The sequence below is a fragment of the Myzus persicae genome, unplaced genomic scaffold (assembly GCF_001856785.1).
Source record: "Myzus persicae strain clone G006 unplaced genomic scaffold, MPER_G0061.0, whole genome shotgun sequence".
NCBI classification, from domain to species: domain Eukaryota; kingdom Metazoa; phylum Arthropoda; class Insecta; order Hemiptera; family Aphididae; genus Myzus; species Myzus persicae.
The window spans coordinates 539,134-553,504 of record NW_019101783.1 but is presented as its reverse complement, the minus strand read 5'-3'; the positions used below and the strand labels follow the sequence as shown (position 1 = coordinate 553,504).

At 29.1% G+C, this 14,371-nt stretch overlaps 3 protein-coding genes across 4 annotated transcripts in view; 2 read left to right on the top strand and 1 right to left on the bottom strand.

The window, feature by feature from the left end:
• LOC111030391 (esterase E4-like) overlaps positions 1-7,020 on the bottom strand; it is a 21,581-nt gene extending 14,561 nt beyond the window's left edge. Inside the window, exon 1 of the mRNA XM_022309850.1 lies at positions 6,909-7,020. The gene's annotated coding sequence lies outside the window, so the exon portion shown is untranslated. The remainder of the gene's footprint in view (positions 1-6,908) is intronic.
• LOC111030394 (alpha-N-acetylgalactosaminidase-like) overlaps positions 1-11,862 on the top strand; it is a 12,803-nt gene extending 941 nt beyond the window's left edge. Inside the window, exons 2-11 of one of the 2 annotated variants that reach the window (XR_002604100.1) lie at positions 834-1,008; positions 1,355-1,529; positions 3,097-3,191; positions 3,874-4,035; positions 5,155-5,352; positions 6,964-7,128; positions 7,693-7,780; positions 7,844-7,954; positions 8,469-8,536; positions 11,754-11,802. Coding sequence is in view for 1 of the 2 variants with exons in the window: in XM_022309853.1 (XP_022165545.1) it covers positions 834-1,008; positions 1,355-1,529; positions 3,097-3,191; positions 3,874-4,035; positions 5,155-5,352; positions 6,964-7,128; positions 7,693-7,780; positions 8,469-8,536; positions 11,754-11,762 (1,135 nt within the window). In the remaining variant the exon portion in view is untranslated. Of the gene's footprint in view, positions 1-833; positions 1,009-1,354; positions 1,530-3,096; positions 3,192-3,873; positions 4,036-5,154; positions 5,353-6,963; positions 7,129-7,692; positions 7,781-7,843; positions 7,955-8,468; positions 8,537-11,753 lie in introns of both variants that reach the window. The other variant, XM_022309853.1, reaches the window with a different exon arrangement.
• On the top strand, positions 11,528-14,371 carry LOC111030393 (CDP-diacylglycerol--glycerol-3-phosphate 3-phosphatidyltransferase, mitochondrial). The gene is made up of 7 exons (XM_022309852.1): positions 11,528-11,948; positions 12,030-12,152; positions 12,211-12,351; positions 12,417-12,577; positions 12,677-12,915; positions 12,986-13,420; positions 13,534-14,371. Exons 1-7 carry the CDS (start codon positions 11,859-11,861, stop codon positions 13,722-13,724), a joined length of 1,380 nt encoding a protein of 459 aa, XP_022165544.1. The 5' UTR covers positions 11,528-11,858; the 3' UTR covers positions 13,725-14,371.

Genomic DNA, 14,371 nt, shown 5'->3' with positions numbered 1-14,371 from the left:
TTTAAAATAATTCATGCCATAAGTTAATTGCATCACACGTAGGTACACATAGTACCTATAGAGGATAGATGATTCAATTCAAAACTAACGATTTTCTCAAAACCCTAAAGTACTGACCGAGTGAACACAGTTATGAGGAAATAATAAGTAACAAAATATACATTTATTTATAACTCATTTATATTTTGAAATATACCTAAAAATCTTCAATTGTAGACAGTAGTTGATATTACAAATAGTCCGAGAAATAATATTACTTCTTAAAGATATAAAAATTACACAATAAGGTATATTATTAAAAACAATAGTCCTGGCTGATATTTCCTAAAAAAATAAAGTCATAAATAATGAACATTTAAAAACAAAAATTTGAGAAGCAACATGTATAGAAATATTAAAAATATAATAATATTTGTATTAATATGTTATAGTTGTTAATCAAAAGATTATAATATTAAAGATATAACAAACCATGCTTCTCAACAACAATTGACATTAGCTGTAGGTGTACTGTGTAGCCTCTAATGACAAATTTTTTAAAATGTATATAGAGACAATGTGAAGTGCCTATATTCATTAATTTAACTTCACTAACTACCTTTATGCGTTGAACTTTATTTTCTGCGAATTACAGACATTTTTCCTGTGTTCTTAAATCTTAATTATAATTGTATTTAACATAATTAAATTATTGGTTTTACCGGAATCTTTCGCACATTTGTCGTCATTTATCATTTTATATTTTTCAACTTACACATTATTATATTTTTAACCATAAAATTAAAATAAACTCTTTAAAAAATATTTAGAAGTTTAGAACTATTTGTTTTTAGCGAAAAGCTGTTTATGAGAGCTGCGGACTTGCTGGTCAGCGAAGGCTACGCAGACTTGGGTTATGAATACGTCATCGTGGATGACTGTTGGTTGGCCACGAACCGATCGGCAGACGGTATGTTAGAAGCTGACAAGAAAAGATTCCCAAGCGGCATCAAAGCTCTGTCAAACTACGTAAGTAATGTTTCAAATGTCTTTTTTGAAGACTGATATTCAATTTATTTGTAAAAGTATTTAAACATATCTATAAATATCTATTTAAATTAATATTATATATTCCTAGTACTATTTCTAATATGTATTATACTCGTATATTCGTTCTAAATGAGTATGACTTGTCTTTAATATAGTATTGTCTATGTTATAATATGTAATATTAAATAAATAACCACCGTACACCAAGGCATATTATATTTAAAACGTTGACAGGCACAGGCTAAATGGCCGATTCGACGTGTGACATATTTCTTGTTGTACGTTATAACTTATAATATAGTAATGTATCCCTCAATCACTGCAGATACACTCGAAAGGACTGAAGTTCGGTTTGTACCAAGACTTGGGCTCGAAAACTTGCGCTGGTTTTCCTGGCGTGTTGGGCCACGAGGCGAAGGATGCCAAGCGATTCGCCGAGTGGGAAGTCGATTACGTAAAACTCGATGGGTGCTTTTCGGACGTCAGGGACATGGACAAAGGTATCCTATTATGGCCTATAAACTGTATGGATTCCGATATTAAGAACGAAAGTGAAACGAAAAACTGATCCATGACACACCAAAAATAAACGCCTTTATAAATCATATAAATAAGACCTAAAGTCCTAACCTATCATATACTTTTAAATATAATAATTAACCATAAACATTATACGTTAATTATTGACGGCATTTATTCTACTTACTAAATATACTATTAATAGAACGTAGCAGTGGCGAACACTTAACATTTTAATAATTATTAGCTGACCTACAAATTTAAAAATGTACAACCCCCCTATCTAACACCAAGAAAATGTTTTCCTGTGTTCGCGTCTGGAAAGCAGTCATAAGCGCATTCGCCTTTATAAAAAAGTTTAACAAAGTATACTTTTAGTTCAGAAAAATCGGTGGGACTCTTTTCGCCAAAAAATGACCTTCCACTTTTTGCCCAAATATTTTAAACCTACTTTCCCTTTTCGCCCAAGAATATTATAACACTTTTATAATTCACAATTGGGGAACATTTACTTGAAGCTATTTAGCATTATCCAGAGTGTATCACGAGGAGACGGCTTTTATAACTATCCAAAAATGTATTGTGTATTTTGTGCATTTAATGAATTAAATGTACATTCAAATAATTCTTACAACATAATTTATAAGGTCGTTAAAAAATTGTTTATGATTGTATTTATAATTGTGTCAATAATAAAAGAGAATGGATTCGTGTTAAGAATATTATAACCTCCAAAAAAAATTAATATAAAAATATATATTATCAAAATATAATTATTAAATTTTAAATTTATAATAATTGAATGCCATTGATTTAATAAAAATCTCTTGTTTAATATTGTTGTACTTTTTGCTCATTTTTTGTTGTCGATCTAAAATTTTTTATCTTTGGGACAAGTTAGTAAATGAATACTGTTTAATTTAATATAGACCTCAGTTTAAATTTAATTTATAACACTCAACCAAGCACAGACCATTGTAGATTTATACTGGACATAAATAAATTAAGTAAGTGTTTCCCAAATTTTGTATTATAAAAATGTGATCAAAAAGCACTATAATATTCTTGGGCGAAAAGGGAAAGCAGTTTTAAAATATTTGGGCAAAAAGCGACATGGGTGAAAAGCGAAAGGTCATTTTTGGGCGAACAGGGTCTTGCCCCAGAAAAATCCATTTTAGTCTTTTATTTTGAATACCTATAAAAATGAATTATTACCTATTATCAAATTTTAATCTAATATTATTCGAAGCCCCACATAAGCGTTTCTTGCAGGTATTTTAATTTTGAGTTGTGAGAAATTTACAAAAAGTAACTATTAAAACGGACTAGGACGTCACCTTATCCTGAGTACATATTTGTTTTAAAAATTATTAATAAACAAGATCTTTGATCTATAACATACAAGTATACAAATACAACCCATACTTTTAACACTAATTGTACGTGAGGTTAAAGGCTTATTTAGTTGCGTTACTGACTTACGGTTATCTAATACTTATAACATGACATTGTCTTATGGTACAATTTATACATTTTCTACGCTGACAGGTTACGTTGAATTCGGAAGACACTTGAACAACACTGGGAGGCCCATGGTTTACTCGTGCAGCTGGCCGGCGTACCAAGAATTCAAAGGCATCCGGGTAATTTTTGAAAAAATAATAATATAAATAATATGCATGCCACAGAATTATTATGTATAGCTTAATATAATAAGAAAAGTAAGATTATAGAAGTCAAGTGTACCTCGGCATTGACTAGTAGGCCACTATACTGTATATGACGTGTTATGATCAATTATTATTGCATTCAAAAAACAAATAACTATAACTAATTTCTAAGCCGAAACTGTCCTGAGCCTGTCGTGTAAATATATCGTTATAATGTAGTATTATAGTAATTTATTTTACTATTAATAACATTATGCAAACAATTAATGTAAAAGTGTCAAATCCTCGCGAAAAATATTATTGGATTTTACTATAATAAGTAATAACTAAAATAGTAACATCGTTATTCTTCGTTTGGCTTTGGACATCGAATTTCGTCTAAATTTGAACTTTAAATCTTTGTAGAAAAAATCAAGTAAATATATTTTTGGACTTTTTAGTTCCAGTTTATGAATAACTTATGAGTTATGACTTTATGAGGAACCTTGTATTACATTTTCAAGCCTTGCATATAAAAATTGAATACTATACATATTTAACTAAAATAATTTGCAAATTTTCTTTATTTTGACTTATTTTGTGAAAATTTGATCTTATAAAAGAAAACTCGACAATGGACACCATTAATTTTATTACAAACCATCTCGTAATACAGATCGATTACGCTTCGATAGCTGAACACTGTAACCTGTGGCGCAACTACGGTGACATTGACGACTCGTGGAGTTCCGTTATGGACATCGCCGATTATTTTGCCACAAAACAAGAACTCTGGGCTCAGTACGCAGGACCCGGACACTGGAACGATCCGGATACGGTACGCCGTTGTATTTATATATATTTTTATTATTGTCAATATTTTGCATCATTATTTTCATCCACAACAATAAATTGGAGTATTAATTAAGTTTATCATATACTAAAATATTTATTATTTTATTTATTTAATATATTTGTAAATCAGTTTTTCACATCTGCAAACTTATGATTGGCAAATAGGAAAGTTGATCATAATAATTCAATTTATTGATTGAATCTGACTAAATTGTTAAAGTTGTCGAAGTGCTTAAATGTTTTTTAGTTATTTAGGATCTTATATATGATTTAAATCTATTTAGAACTGAGAAAAAGTACTCTGCTGAACAACTTGATATGGGACAGGTGGACAGAAGAGAAATATGAGGATGTCAGAGCACTATTTATTTTATCTCTCTGACCCACGTGCAACATGGCTAATTTGCGTTCAGGAAAACAAATCTTGTGTCGTTAACTTTAGTAGTTTATAGTATTAGTGTTTGAATGATTTTAATTATTAATTATTATCAAACTCAAAGTTAAAAAGCATTTTCAGCGTTTGTAGTACAAACATTGTACAGTATATTTTAATATGAAAGTGAGATAATATTGTTATGATAGTTTTTAAATTATGTAATCATATACGTACTCATAACTTGCATAACAATTGAAATACCTGTCGTAAAAATCCTGACTTACAAACATAGATAATATTTTCAACTTAATGTTTGATGATAGGTTAGCACGCTCTAATATGAAAGCAAATATTACTAGGTTTGTTGCTTTTAGACAGTCCATTTATAACATTCGTAAATACAAAAATGAATAACAAATTATTGCATGAATTTCGTTTAAATTGTTTTGAACGTATTTGATACAAATAATCTACTTATCAGTTACTATTAAATATTAATATCAATCATATAAAGTCCCAAGCCATTGTGGAGTACGGTACACGCATGCACTTGTTTGTGTTTGTCTTCTATAGCACACAACACGGCTTTACGGTAGTAACTCCATATCTGAATAACATAAATTTAAAATATAGCAATATTTTTTTTTTGAAACGCAATACTCAACATTTTGCCACCCAGGAATCAGGCCCCCTGCAACCACCTAAATATGTTACAACTTTTCGCAGCTCTTGATCGGAAACTTCGGCCTGTCGTTCGATCAAAGCAAATCGCAAATGGCCATTTGGGCCGTGTTGGCCGCTCCTTTGCTCATATCCACCAAGTTGTCTGCCGTACGTCCGGAGTTCAAAGAAATATTGCAGAACAAAGAAATCATCAAGATAAGTCAAGACCCTATTGGCGTGCAAGGCACTAGAATATATAGGGTGAGCACTTCTAATGTCTATCAAACCATATATTAAATTACCTATTTACATTAAATTTTTTTTTTTTTTTATTACATTTCTGTCCGGTGACTAAGGTCATTATCTGTTGTAGGGGTTATGAACTGTGGTAGGGGTAAGGTTGGTACGGTAGGTTTTGTTTTTACGATTGTTAGGGTTGTTGTGGTTGGTAGAAAACACGTGTATGTGTAGCAAGGTTTTGAACTACTATGAACCCGGATGGTCACCCATCCGAGAACTAGTAGCTGTGGCCGTTACTTACTCACAGTTGCATTCCACGACTGGTAGCAGCCAACGCTCCACACCAAGCCACTACATTAAATTATTAAAGTGTTATAAGGCAGACGAGAATGTACCTACATAATATTTTTAAAGTTGTGTGTTTAACATGTTTAACCACCTGAATTTATATTTGGGTTCATGGGTGGGGAAGGTGGGTGTTTGCTCGCGGGTATAGATAAGTGATAAATCATGAAGTAAATTTAATATTTTTAATATTTTTTTCTAGTTCTTCGATATAAATCTATTGTATAATATGTAATTATATATATATAATATATACTGTGTATACCAGAGGTCACCAATTAATATTGTTCGCAAACCATCAAAATTGCTGACGTCGTTGGTAAAAACCAATGAACATAAATGACAAAGTACAGCACTAGATCTAGAGACTAGAACGTATAATATTATTGTATTTACTTTTTTAGTAAATATTCTATGCATACCTATGATAAATCATAGTAAACACAGTCATAATTACTGTGTAAAGTACCTACAAAACACTTACATATTTACATGTTACCGTAATTGTGACGGTAAAGATGAGTGAGTATCTGCTTACTGTTTAATCATGGGCAACGATCTTAAGAATAAAGCATTGATTATGAATACAAATATTTTTAGTAATTGTATTTATAATCAATGAAATTAGGTAGGTACCAAAAGTAGAGGACTTTAGCACTTCCAGTTTTGTCATTGATATTAGTTGTTCTTGTTAAAGTTTTAAGAGGACGGTATACACATGAGTTATCGCCATTTTTAAAAAGTACCTTTAACAAAGCAAATTTGTGTTCAGCAATTCCTGTAATTTTGTGAAATTGAAGGTATATTTTTTTACATTTCACATTGTATACACTGTCGGAACTTTTGACAGTGACATTATATTGTGTGATAGATTTTAGTTTCAATTTTTGTAAAAACATACTATTCATATTTTTACATATTGCATACTATAGATGTATCTATTTCACGAATTCCATAATATCCAATCTAGCGTATTCTCTAGAAATTATTTCAATTAGTCGAATTAAAGTCATATTGTGATACCAAATAGCCAGTGATACAAATTGAAAAATTTATATACTATTTTTATTGCTATAATTAGAAAGTGTGAGGGACAACATGTTTATAAATCATTATCATCGGGGACATAACTACTAAGTCATATTTGGCTAAGTACCTATATAATGTATTGTGTGCGATCATTTTAAATTTTTATAAAAACGAAATTTTAAAAATACATATTAAAAGTTTACTTTCGTATCCCGATCCGTCGTGTTTCTAACTTTTTTCTTGTGTTATCCTATATAGGACCAGGATATTGACATTTGGAGCAGACCAGTAGGACCTGTTTACAACGGAATTTGTTCTTGTGCTGTAGCGTTTGTAAGCCGTCGCGCGGATGGTGCTCCTCACTCTTACAAAATTACAGTGGAACACTTGGGGATGCTGAATCCCAACGGTTACACAATCAAGGTGAATATTACCTTTTAGTAATTAAAATTATAAGTTAAAACTTATTAAGTGTAGCTAAAGTAGTAAAGTATATATATATAACTTATAGTTATTACTAATTTATTTATAATAATTATTGTTATTAAGTAATAATATAATTATATTTTATACACATAACGCATTTTCAGATGCATTTTTTTCGCAAAAATAATTTCAACCTACTGTGAAACTAATATTTAATAGTAAATTTAATTATTAAATTATTTTAATTTTATTTATAATTTATTTCAAATTGAACACATCTATTACAGTGACCCAGCCAACACCTTCTGCACAGCAAAGCGTTGCCTACTTACCCATCATTTTTCTTTTAGATTTTGTTGACATCGTTTTGTTACTTAGAGTATCGACTATCAACGCCCATCATAAAATATAATCCAAGCCTACTGTATAACTATTTATTTTCTCCCACGTACCAGACTGTCATCTCGTAATACCGAACACATTTTTAAAGTCACGTGTGATATGCAATTATAGCAGAACATTTTTACATATTTATAGTATTAATTATATTATGCGTTACAGAATTTGTACGGCGGGAAATACGCAAACAATATCAGTAATCAATATGTCACGCGAAAGTCTGTAGTTCGTGTACGAGTTAATCCGTCAGGTAAATGACATAGATTATAATATAACATTTTGAAAAAAGGTTTATTTATACTATTTGTTATAGTCAAATGACTTGTGTTTTAAACTGTGTATAAGACAACGTACATTTTTAATTTAATATCGCAAAGCAGGATTTTATTGAGAATTTGATTTATAAAATTTGAATTTCAAACAAGTAAGTAGTTGATTACCAATTAGTTATAACATACAACTTAATAATAAGTAGATACTTAAATTTTAGATGAACACAATAATTTATAGTGGACCAACATTTTTTGCTGTGCTATAATCGTTACACTTATATATCATATGTTTATTATTTTTTTTAATAAGTATTATAACTATAGGCTGCACTCATTCAAAATTCAATTTTCATAAATTAAAATTCTCTATACAATATTCTGCTTCGAGATAAAAAGAAAATACAAATACAAATTATAATGATAAAAATAGGAAAATATTGGGGAAACATAACATTAATTTTCAATAAAATGTTGTGTCTCCATAACTATGTAACGATTAGACATATTTTAAACAATGTTAGTACTCGTCGAAATAATGAGGGTTTTTATTGTTAAAAGATTGTACGTGTATACATTTATATAAATGTACATTTTTTTAATAAACATAATACAGGAACTGCCGGCTTATCAGAATATTTATAACATTATAAATTATATTTAATCTAGGAGCTGTGTTCCTGAAATTCGAAGTGAACAAGGTGAAGGAGGGATATGTTACTGCACTCAACCACACGGTAGAATTTACATAAATGCAGTATCGTACTTTCTATATATTGGCTATCGCTTATTATAGCTAGATAATACAAAAATAAAGTTGTTCATAATATATACCTAGTGTTATAGTTTCGAACTTTTGAAAAAAATTTACAAATATTGTCAGAATCAAACATGTCTCTGCAATAATTTAATTTATTTAATTTTTAATTTTTAGAGAAATCTAAACCTCAATTATAACATCACAGCAAAATGATAATGGAATAAATGTAATATATTTATAATAATTTTACATTAAATTTCAGGCTATGTTCTATGTGGCTACGAAAATTAAATTCACTATAAATTGCAATTTTCAACTCACTACAGTCAGTTGTTTTTATTTTTTTTATCTTAACTTGCAGGCTGTGGCGAGTGTTTCGAAAATATATTCTATAAATAATAAATGTATATGTCACTGTTTTACAAGAATACATACGCGATACATATAAATAATATCTGTAGTTGGATGAAATTCTCTAAGATGTGTTGGTTTTTTTTTTTACTTCATTGAAAGGCAGACATACATTCCCGATTCTCCCAGTCCTTGGACATTTTCACCTCAAAATGTAGAAAGTTTCCAAAATATGCAGCAAATATATTGGATTATTTCGATTCAAATCACATACCTATAACTTATTTTTAACCTGTTTTCTTTTTCCCTCAACTATTAGCTATCCTGTCGAAACAAAAATGTATTCAATATTAATTTATCTAATAGTTTTAAATACCTAATATGGTTTTTAATAGCATTGATTATATATTTACTAGTATTTATAATCAATGATAATAGGTATACTCCATATAATATAATATATGTTTTTTTATTCAATTAAACGATCTTATTTTCATCCATTGCTTAAACTATTTGTCGTATATTTTTGTAAAACTTTTAAGAAATACCTAAACTGACACAGAAGTTACATGATTTTTAATCAAAATAGTAGTGTTTACGGTATAATTATAACGAACATTTAAATTAAGTATATTATGTTATTGGCAAGTTTAAATATTGAAAGCTTCATTATTGCATCTCCGAAAAAACGATAAATATCTATAGATATAGAGATCTTAATCTTATAATGGAATTATGCAAACTGTTGAAAAAACTTCTTAACATGCATACTTGAAATAACACGCAAAAGTTCTCTTGCAGTCAAACTAGTTATAACTAGAACAAGGACTTTCATGCATTTGCATATTTCCCTGGTTAATTTTATCATATACAATATGCTTATAGTAAGTACAAAATAAAATTCCCATAGTTTGTGATGAAATACTCAATTCGCTTTTAGTGCATATTTTTGCATAATTTGAATAAATCAAGCATTTCTGTAAATATTTTTGATAAATCAAGGTTATCAATTATTTAATTAAAGATGATAGAGACTAAATACTATAATTTTAATTTTAATATTTAATGGTCAGTGGACAGTGGATAGCACCTATATAGATTACAATGTGGCTCATTATCTATAGTGCAACACAAAATTTATCAAATCATTTATTAGTTTATTACGTACTTACATTTTTGTTTAATATTAAGGAGATAGTATTAAGTATGGCAATGGTACAATAATTATTGAGTTGTAGTTTTTTTTAGCTCATATTTTTAATTAGTTGATGTGCAGGTTCATATTTTTAAATGCATAATTAATGATTTTTTAGTACATTAAGTCCTTGTTCTAGATAATTACTCTTTTTTTCTCAAAACATTCTATCTAATACTGCCGATATAGGTAATCTATCTAAAAAAACGTATTAAGAGGACGCATCATCAATGTGTGCTGTCTCTGTTATAAAAACAAACAACATGGCAATATTGTTTTAAGCACTTCCAATTGTATGTAGAAACCTTCAATCATATAGTGAGTTGACCTATTATCAAATTTAAATTTAACAATATTATCTGTTTCATCTCGTGGGTTTTTCAAAATATTTTAGTTTTCAGGCAACTTATGTGTGAATTATAATTCTATAAAAATTCTCATAACTCGCTTAAAAACTAAAATATTGCAAAAAAAACTCGAATAAACACAATTTTCTTAACTTTAAGTTTGATAACAAATCTATTGTTAAAGAGCAAGTAGGTACCTACTACCCAAAATTGGAAGGACTGATCTCAAATATTTTCCATGTTGTATGTTTGTAAGACCGGAGGCAACATTATATGTGGGTGTGGCGTCTTTCAGTCTTTGTCATAATAGAGACCGTTTAAAATAATTACTTTTCCATCTGAAAAATCAAGATAACTAAAATATTTATTACGTGGAGCGAACCAATTATTGATCTAATTTTATTGATCTCTTCCTCCTCTCATTTGAAATTTATTTTATATTTTATATTTTATCACATATTTTATTTATTGCACAACATAATTAATTTGTGCAGTTTGTTTAATTATCTTATGTAATTAAAGGCTTTTTAATAAACTACTAAGTAAAGGCTCAATATAAAATACTATTATGGTCAAAGAGTTTTTTTGTACCAAATACTTACGCATCGTCTTGCTAAGTTGCTACTTGCTACTGCATCTTTCATAAAATATATAAAAAATAAATAAGTATAAAAAAACTTATATTAAGCACATACCTATCTATAAGATTACCTAAAGGTTGTTAAAATATTGTAGGCATCCTAAATTTTTTTAGTCGCGTTATCCTAACCTCATGCGTTGAACCATTAATAACTTAAATATCTACTTAATTTAAAATTGAATCAAAACATCGTTTTGAATATTAAAATATAAAGAATGTAAATGTGTAGTTAAATCATATACGTAGGTACCTATTAATATGTCTGTGAGTTAAATACTTGAAAATACCCACCTATACATACATAAATATTTATACCCATTACCCACCTATCTTGATTAGACTACTTTTCAGTTATCTTAAAACACGCCGCTTATCAACATCGTTATCACTTATAATTACGTCTCCTGTAATCCGTATTCCACGGTCGTCAGTCGTCAGTCGAGTGTCGACTACTCTCGTTTATCCAATTTACTTATAGTTTGTTCTTTGGTAGTATCCCTATTCTCTAGTACTTTTCGAATCTACTCTTCTTGTCCGTGACTCCGTGGTCCGTCACTCATCTGGTTGATGGCCACACTAGAAACCCATTCAATTTTGTTCACTTTTATTTCGTAGTTTTATTTAAAGTTTCTTCTTGTCATTAGTTTTGATTATTTAACAGCTATCTTAACTATTCGCCTTCTAATTATTCGAGCTGAATTTCGATCGTGGTGATGAATATTTGGTGAACAATTTTATCAATCAGTTGGGTTTTTAGAAAATAATAATGACTTCCAACGGTGACAAATACTGTTATCTTTCCGAATTTAAATGGCTGCAAAAGTTTGGGCCATCGTACTTGGTCAAATCAGAAAACGTAAGTGTATATTTAAACTCAATTGATACAGCACTATAACGTGCACTTAATATTGTTTATTTTTACATTACGATGGTTTAGATCACAGCTTTAAAGAGCCCCTCTGAGTTCTATCACACACTTTTGGACCGATGTCGTACGGCAAAACATCGCATTGTAATAGCTTCTTTATACCTGGGCATTGGAAATCTGGAACAAGAACTTGTGTGTAAAATCTGCATGTGTTGATATTGTGTTGTGACTTATCATTGACTTATTTCAGGTACACACCATAAAAGATGCTATGGAAAACAGGCAAAAATTGAGCGTAAGGGTTTTGTTAGACGCTAACCGTGGGTCAAGAGGTAAAATAAGTTCACGCACCATGTTGATGTCAATACTGAATCCATCATTTGATTGCCGTGTAGGTAAATATGGTAAAATATAAATTAAACCCTTTATCTAATGTATAAATTATTTGTCATTAAGGTGTATTTGTACCATACCCCGAAATTGAGAGGTCTTCTTCGGTTGCTGTTACCTGAAAGATATAATGAATTAATAGGAATACAGCACATGAAACTATACATGTTTGATGACTCTATAATTATCAGCGGAGCAAATTTAAGTCAAGACTATTTTACTAACCGGTAAATAAATTTCCTACATAATTTATTTGTATTTTTTAATGATTGTGTTTTCATATTGATATTGCATAAGTATTAAAAACATTGTAATTTAAATTTTAGACAAGACAGATATATTCTCATTGAAGACTGCAAGCCATTAGTTGATTTTTATATAGGATTAGTTGAATTATTAGGCCGTATGTCATTTCAGCTGACAAATAAAAACACTTTAACGTTGGATCCTACTTGGGAACATCATCCATATAAGAGTCCTTATCAAACTTATGCTTCAGAGGCTAGAAAACAGTTAATGCATTATTATAATACACATATTATCAAACATCCAACTTCTGAAAAAGGTAAAATTTAGTTTTTCCGTTAAAGTATAATATGTATTATGACAACTTACTATTTTCTCATATATGATAGATACGGACACAATAGTTTATCCTTTAATTGAATTTCCTCCATTTGACATACACCAAGATAGTCAAACAACTAATCTTCTTATGTGTAATGCTAAACCGGGATCTACAATGCACATGGCCACTGGATATTTCAACATACCAGATATTTACACAAATACTATGTTCCAAAAATCATTGGCCAACTTCAAAATATTGTTTTCCCATCCAATGGCCAATTCATTTCAACAAGCTAAAGGACCTGCTGGATTTATACCTACTGCATACAGCTATCTCACAAATACTTTTTTTGGTGAAATTGAAAAACTCAAGCTTCATGAACGTATCTCTTGTTTTGAATACCAAAGAACTGGATGGACATTTCATTCCAAGGGTTTGTGGTACACTCCAAACAATTATGAATTGCCTGTACTAACAGCTGTTGGCTCTTCGAATTATGGTATATACTTATATTTTTCTTTAAGTATTAAATCAGCCCGGATATACCTATATTTTTTTACACTTTTCATCATACAATTGAGTTTTTTTGAAGATGGAATTATTTGTTTTCAGGAGCCAGATCATTGAATTGTGATTTAGAATCTCAATTGATAATTGTAACAAATAACAAAAAATTGCAACAAAATTTCCATACTGAAAAAAGTGATATTTTTAAATCAACATCATTATATATTCCAGAAAGTGAATTTAAAGCACCTCTTTGGGTACGATTTGTTTTAAGAGTGTTTAAAAATTATTTTTAATTATTTTGAGAAACCATTTTTTTTACCAAAAATATATTTTATTTAAAAGTATAAGTATGTTTATTCTTAATACTATTGAAATAATCCAAAATACTCATGTTATTTTCATCTTGGGCTTATATTCTTCAATTACCTTACGATACTATGTTTATATCAAAAAATGAATTGTTCATCTAATTTTATATTTGAACAACATTTTATCATGAAATAAAAACCACTTTTATTTGAGATAATACTCAATTTTTTAAATTACCTGTATTTTACATATTATTACTCTAGTTAAAAGTTGGGTTGTATACCAATTTTTAGAATTAAAATGTTGTAGAAGAAAAATAATTTTAAGCAAAGCTCATTTAGTCTATAAATAGTCATTATTTAGCTCAAATCTAATCTTAGCTTATAACTTTTTATTAGTGTTTTGCTACTTTTGTACTTTTCTCGAACACTAATGAGAAATCATTAAAAAATACCTGTTTTAAGTACTTATTATATATTAAACATTTATGTTATATTTATAAACATTTTGAGGTGCTAAATAAAATGTAAAGATCCATTTTTACTACAAGTAATTATTTAAAAAACTGTTTACCGCAAACATAATTTATTTTGAAAAAAATTAAGTTGATAAGTTCCTTCAAAGAGAAGAA

Excerpts from the sequence above, each read along its gene's own strand:
- LOC111030393 (XM_022309852.1), top strand. The coding sequence starts at position 11,859 with ATGACTTCCAACGGTGACAAATACTGTTATCTTTCCGAATTTAAATGG. Across the intron at positions 12,352-12,416 it reads ATCCATCATTTGATTGCCGT|GTGTATTTGTACCATACCCC; the intron begins GTAGGTAAATAT and ends TTTGTCATTAAG. Across the intron at positions 12,578-12,676 it reads CAAGACTATTTTACTAACCG|ACAAGACAGATATATTCTCA; the intron begins GTAAATAAATTT and ends TTTAAATTTTAG.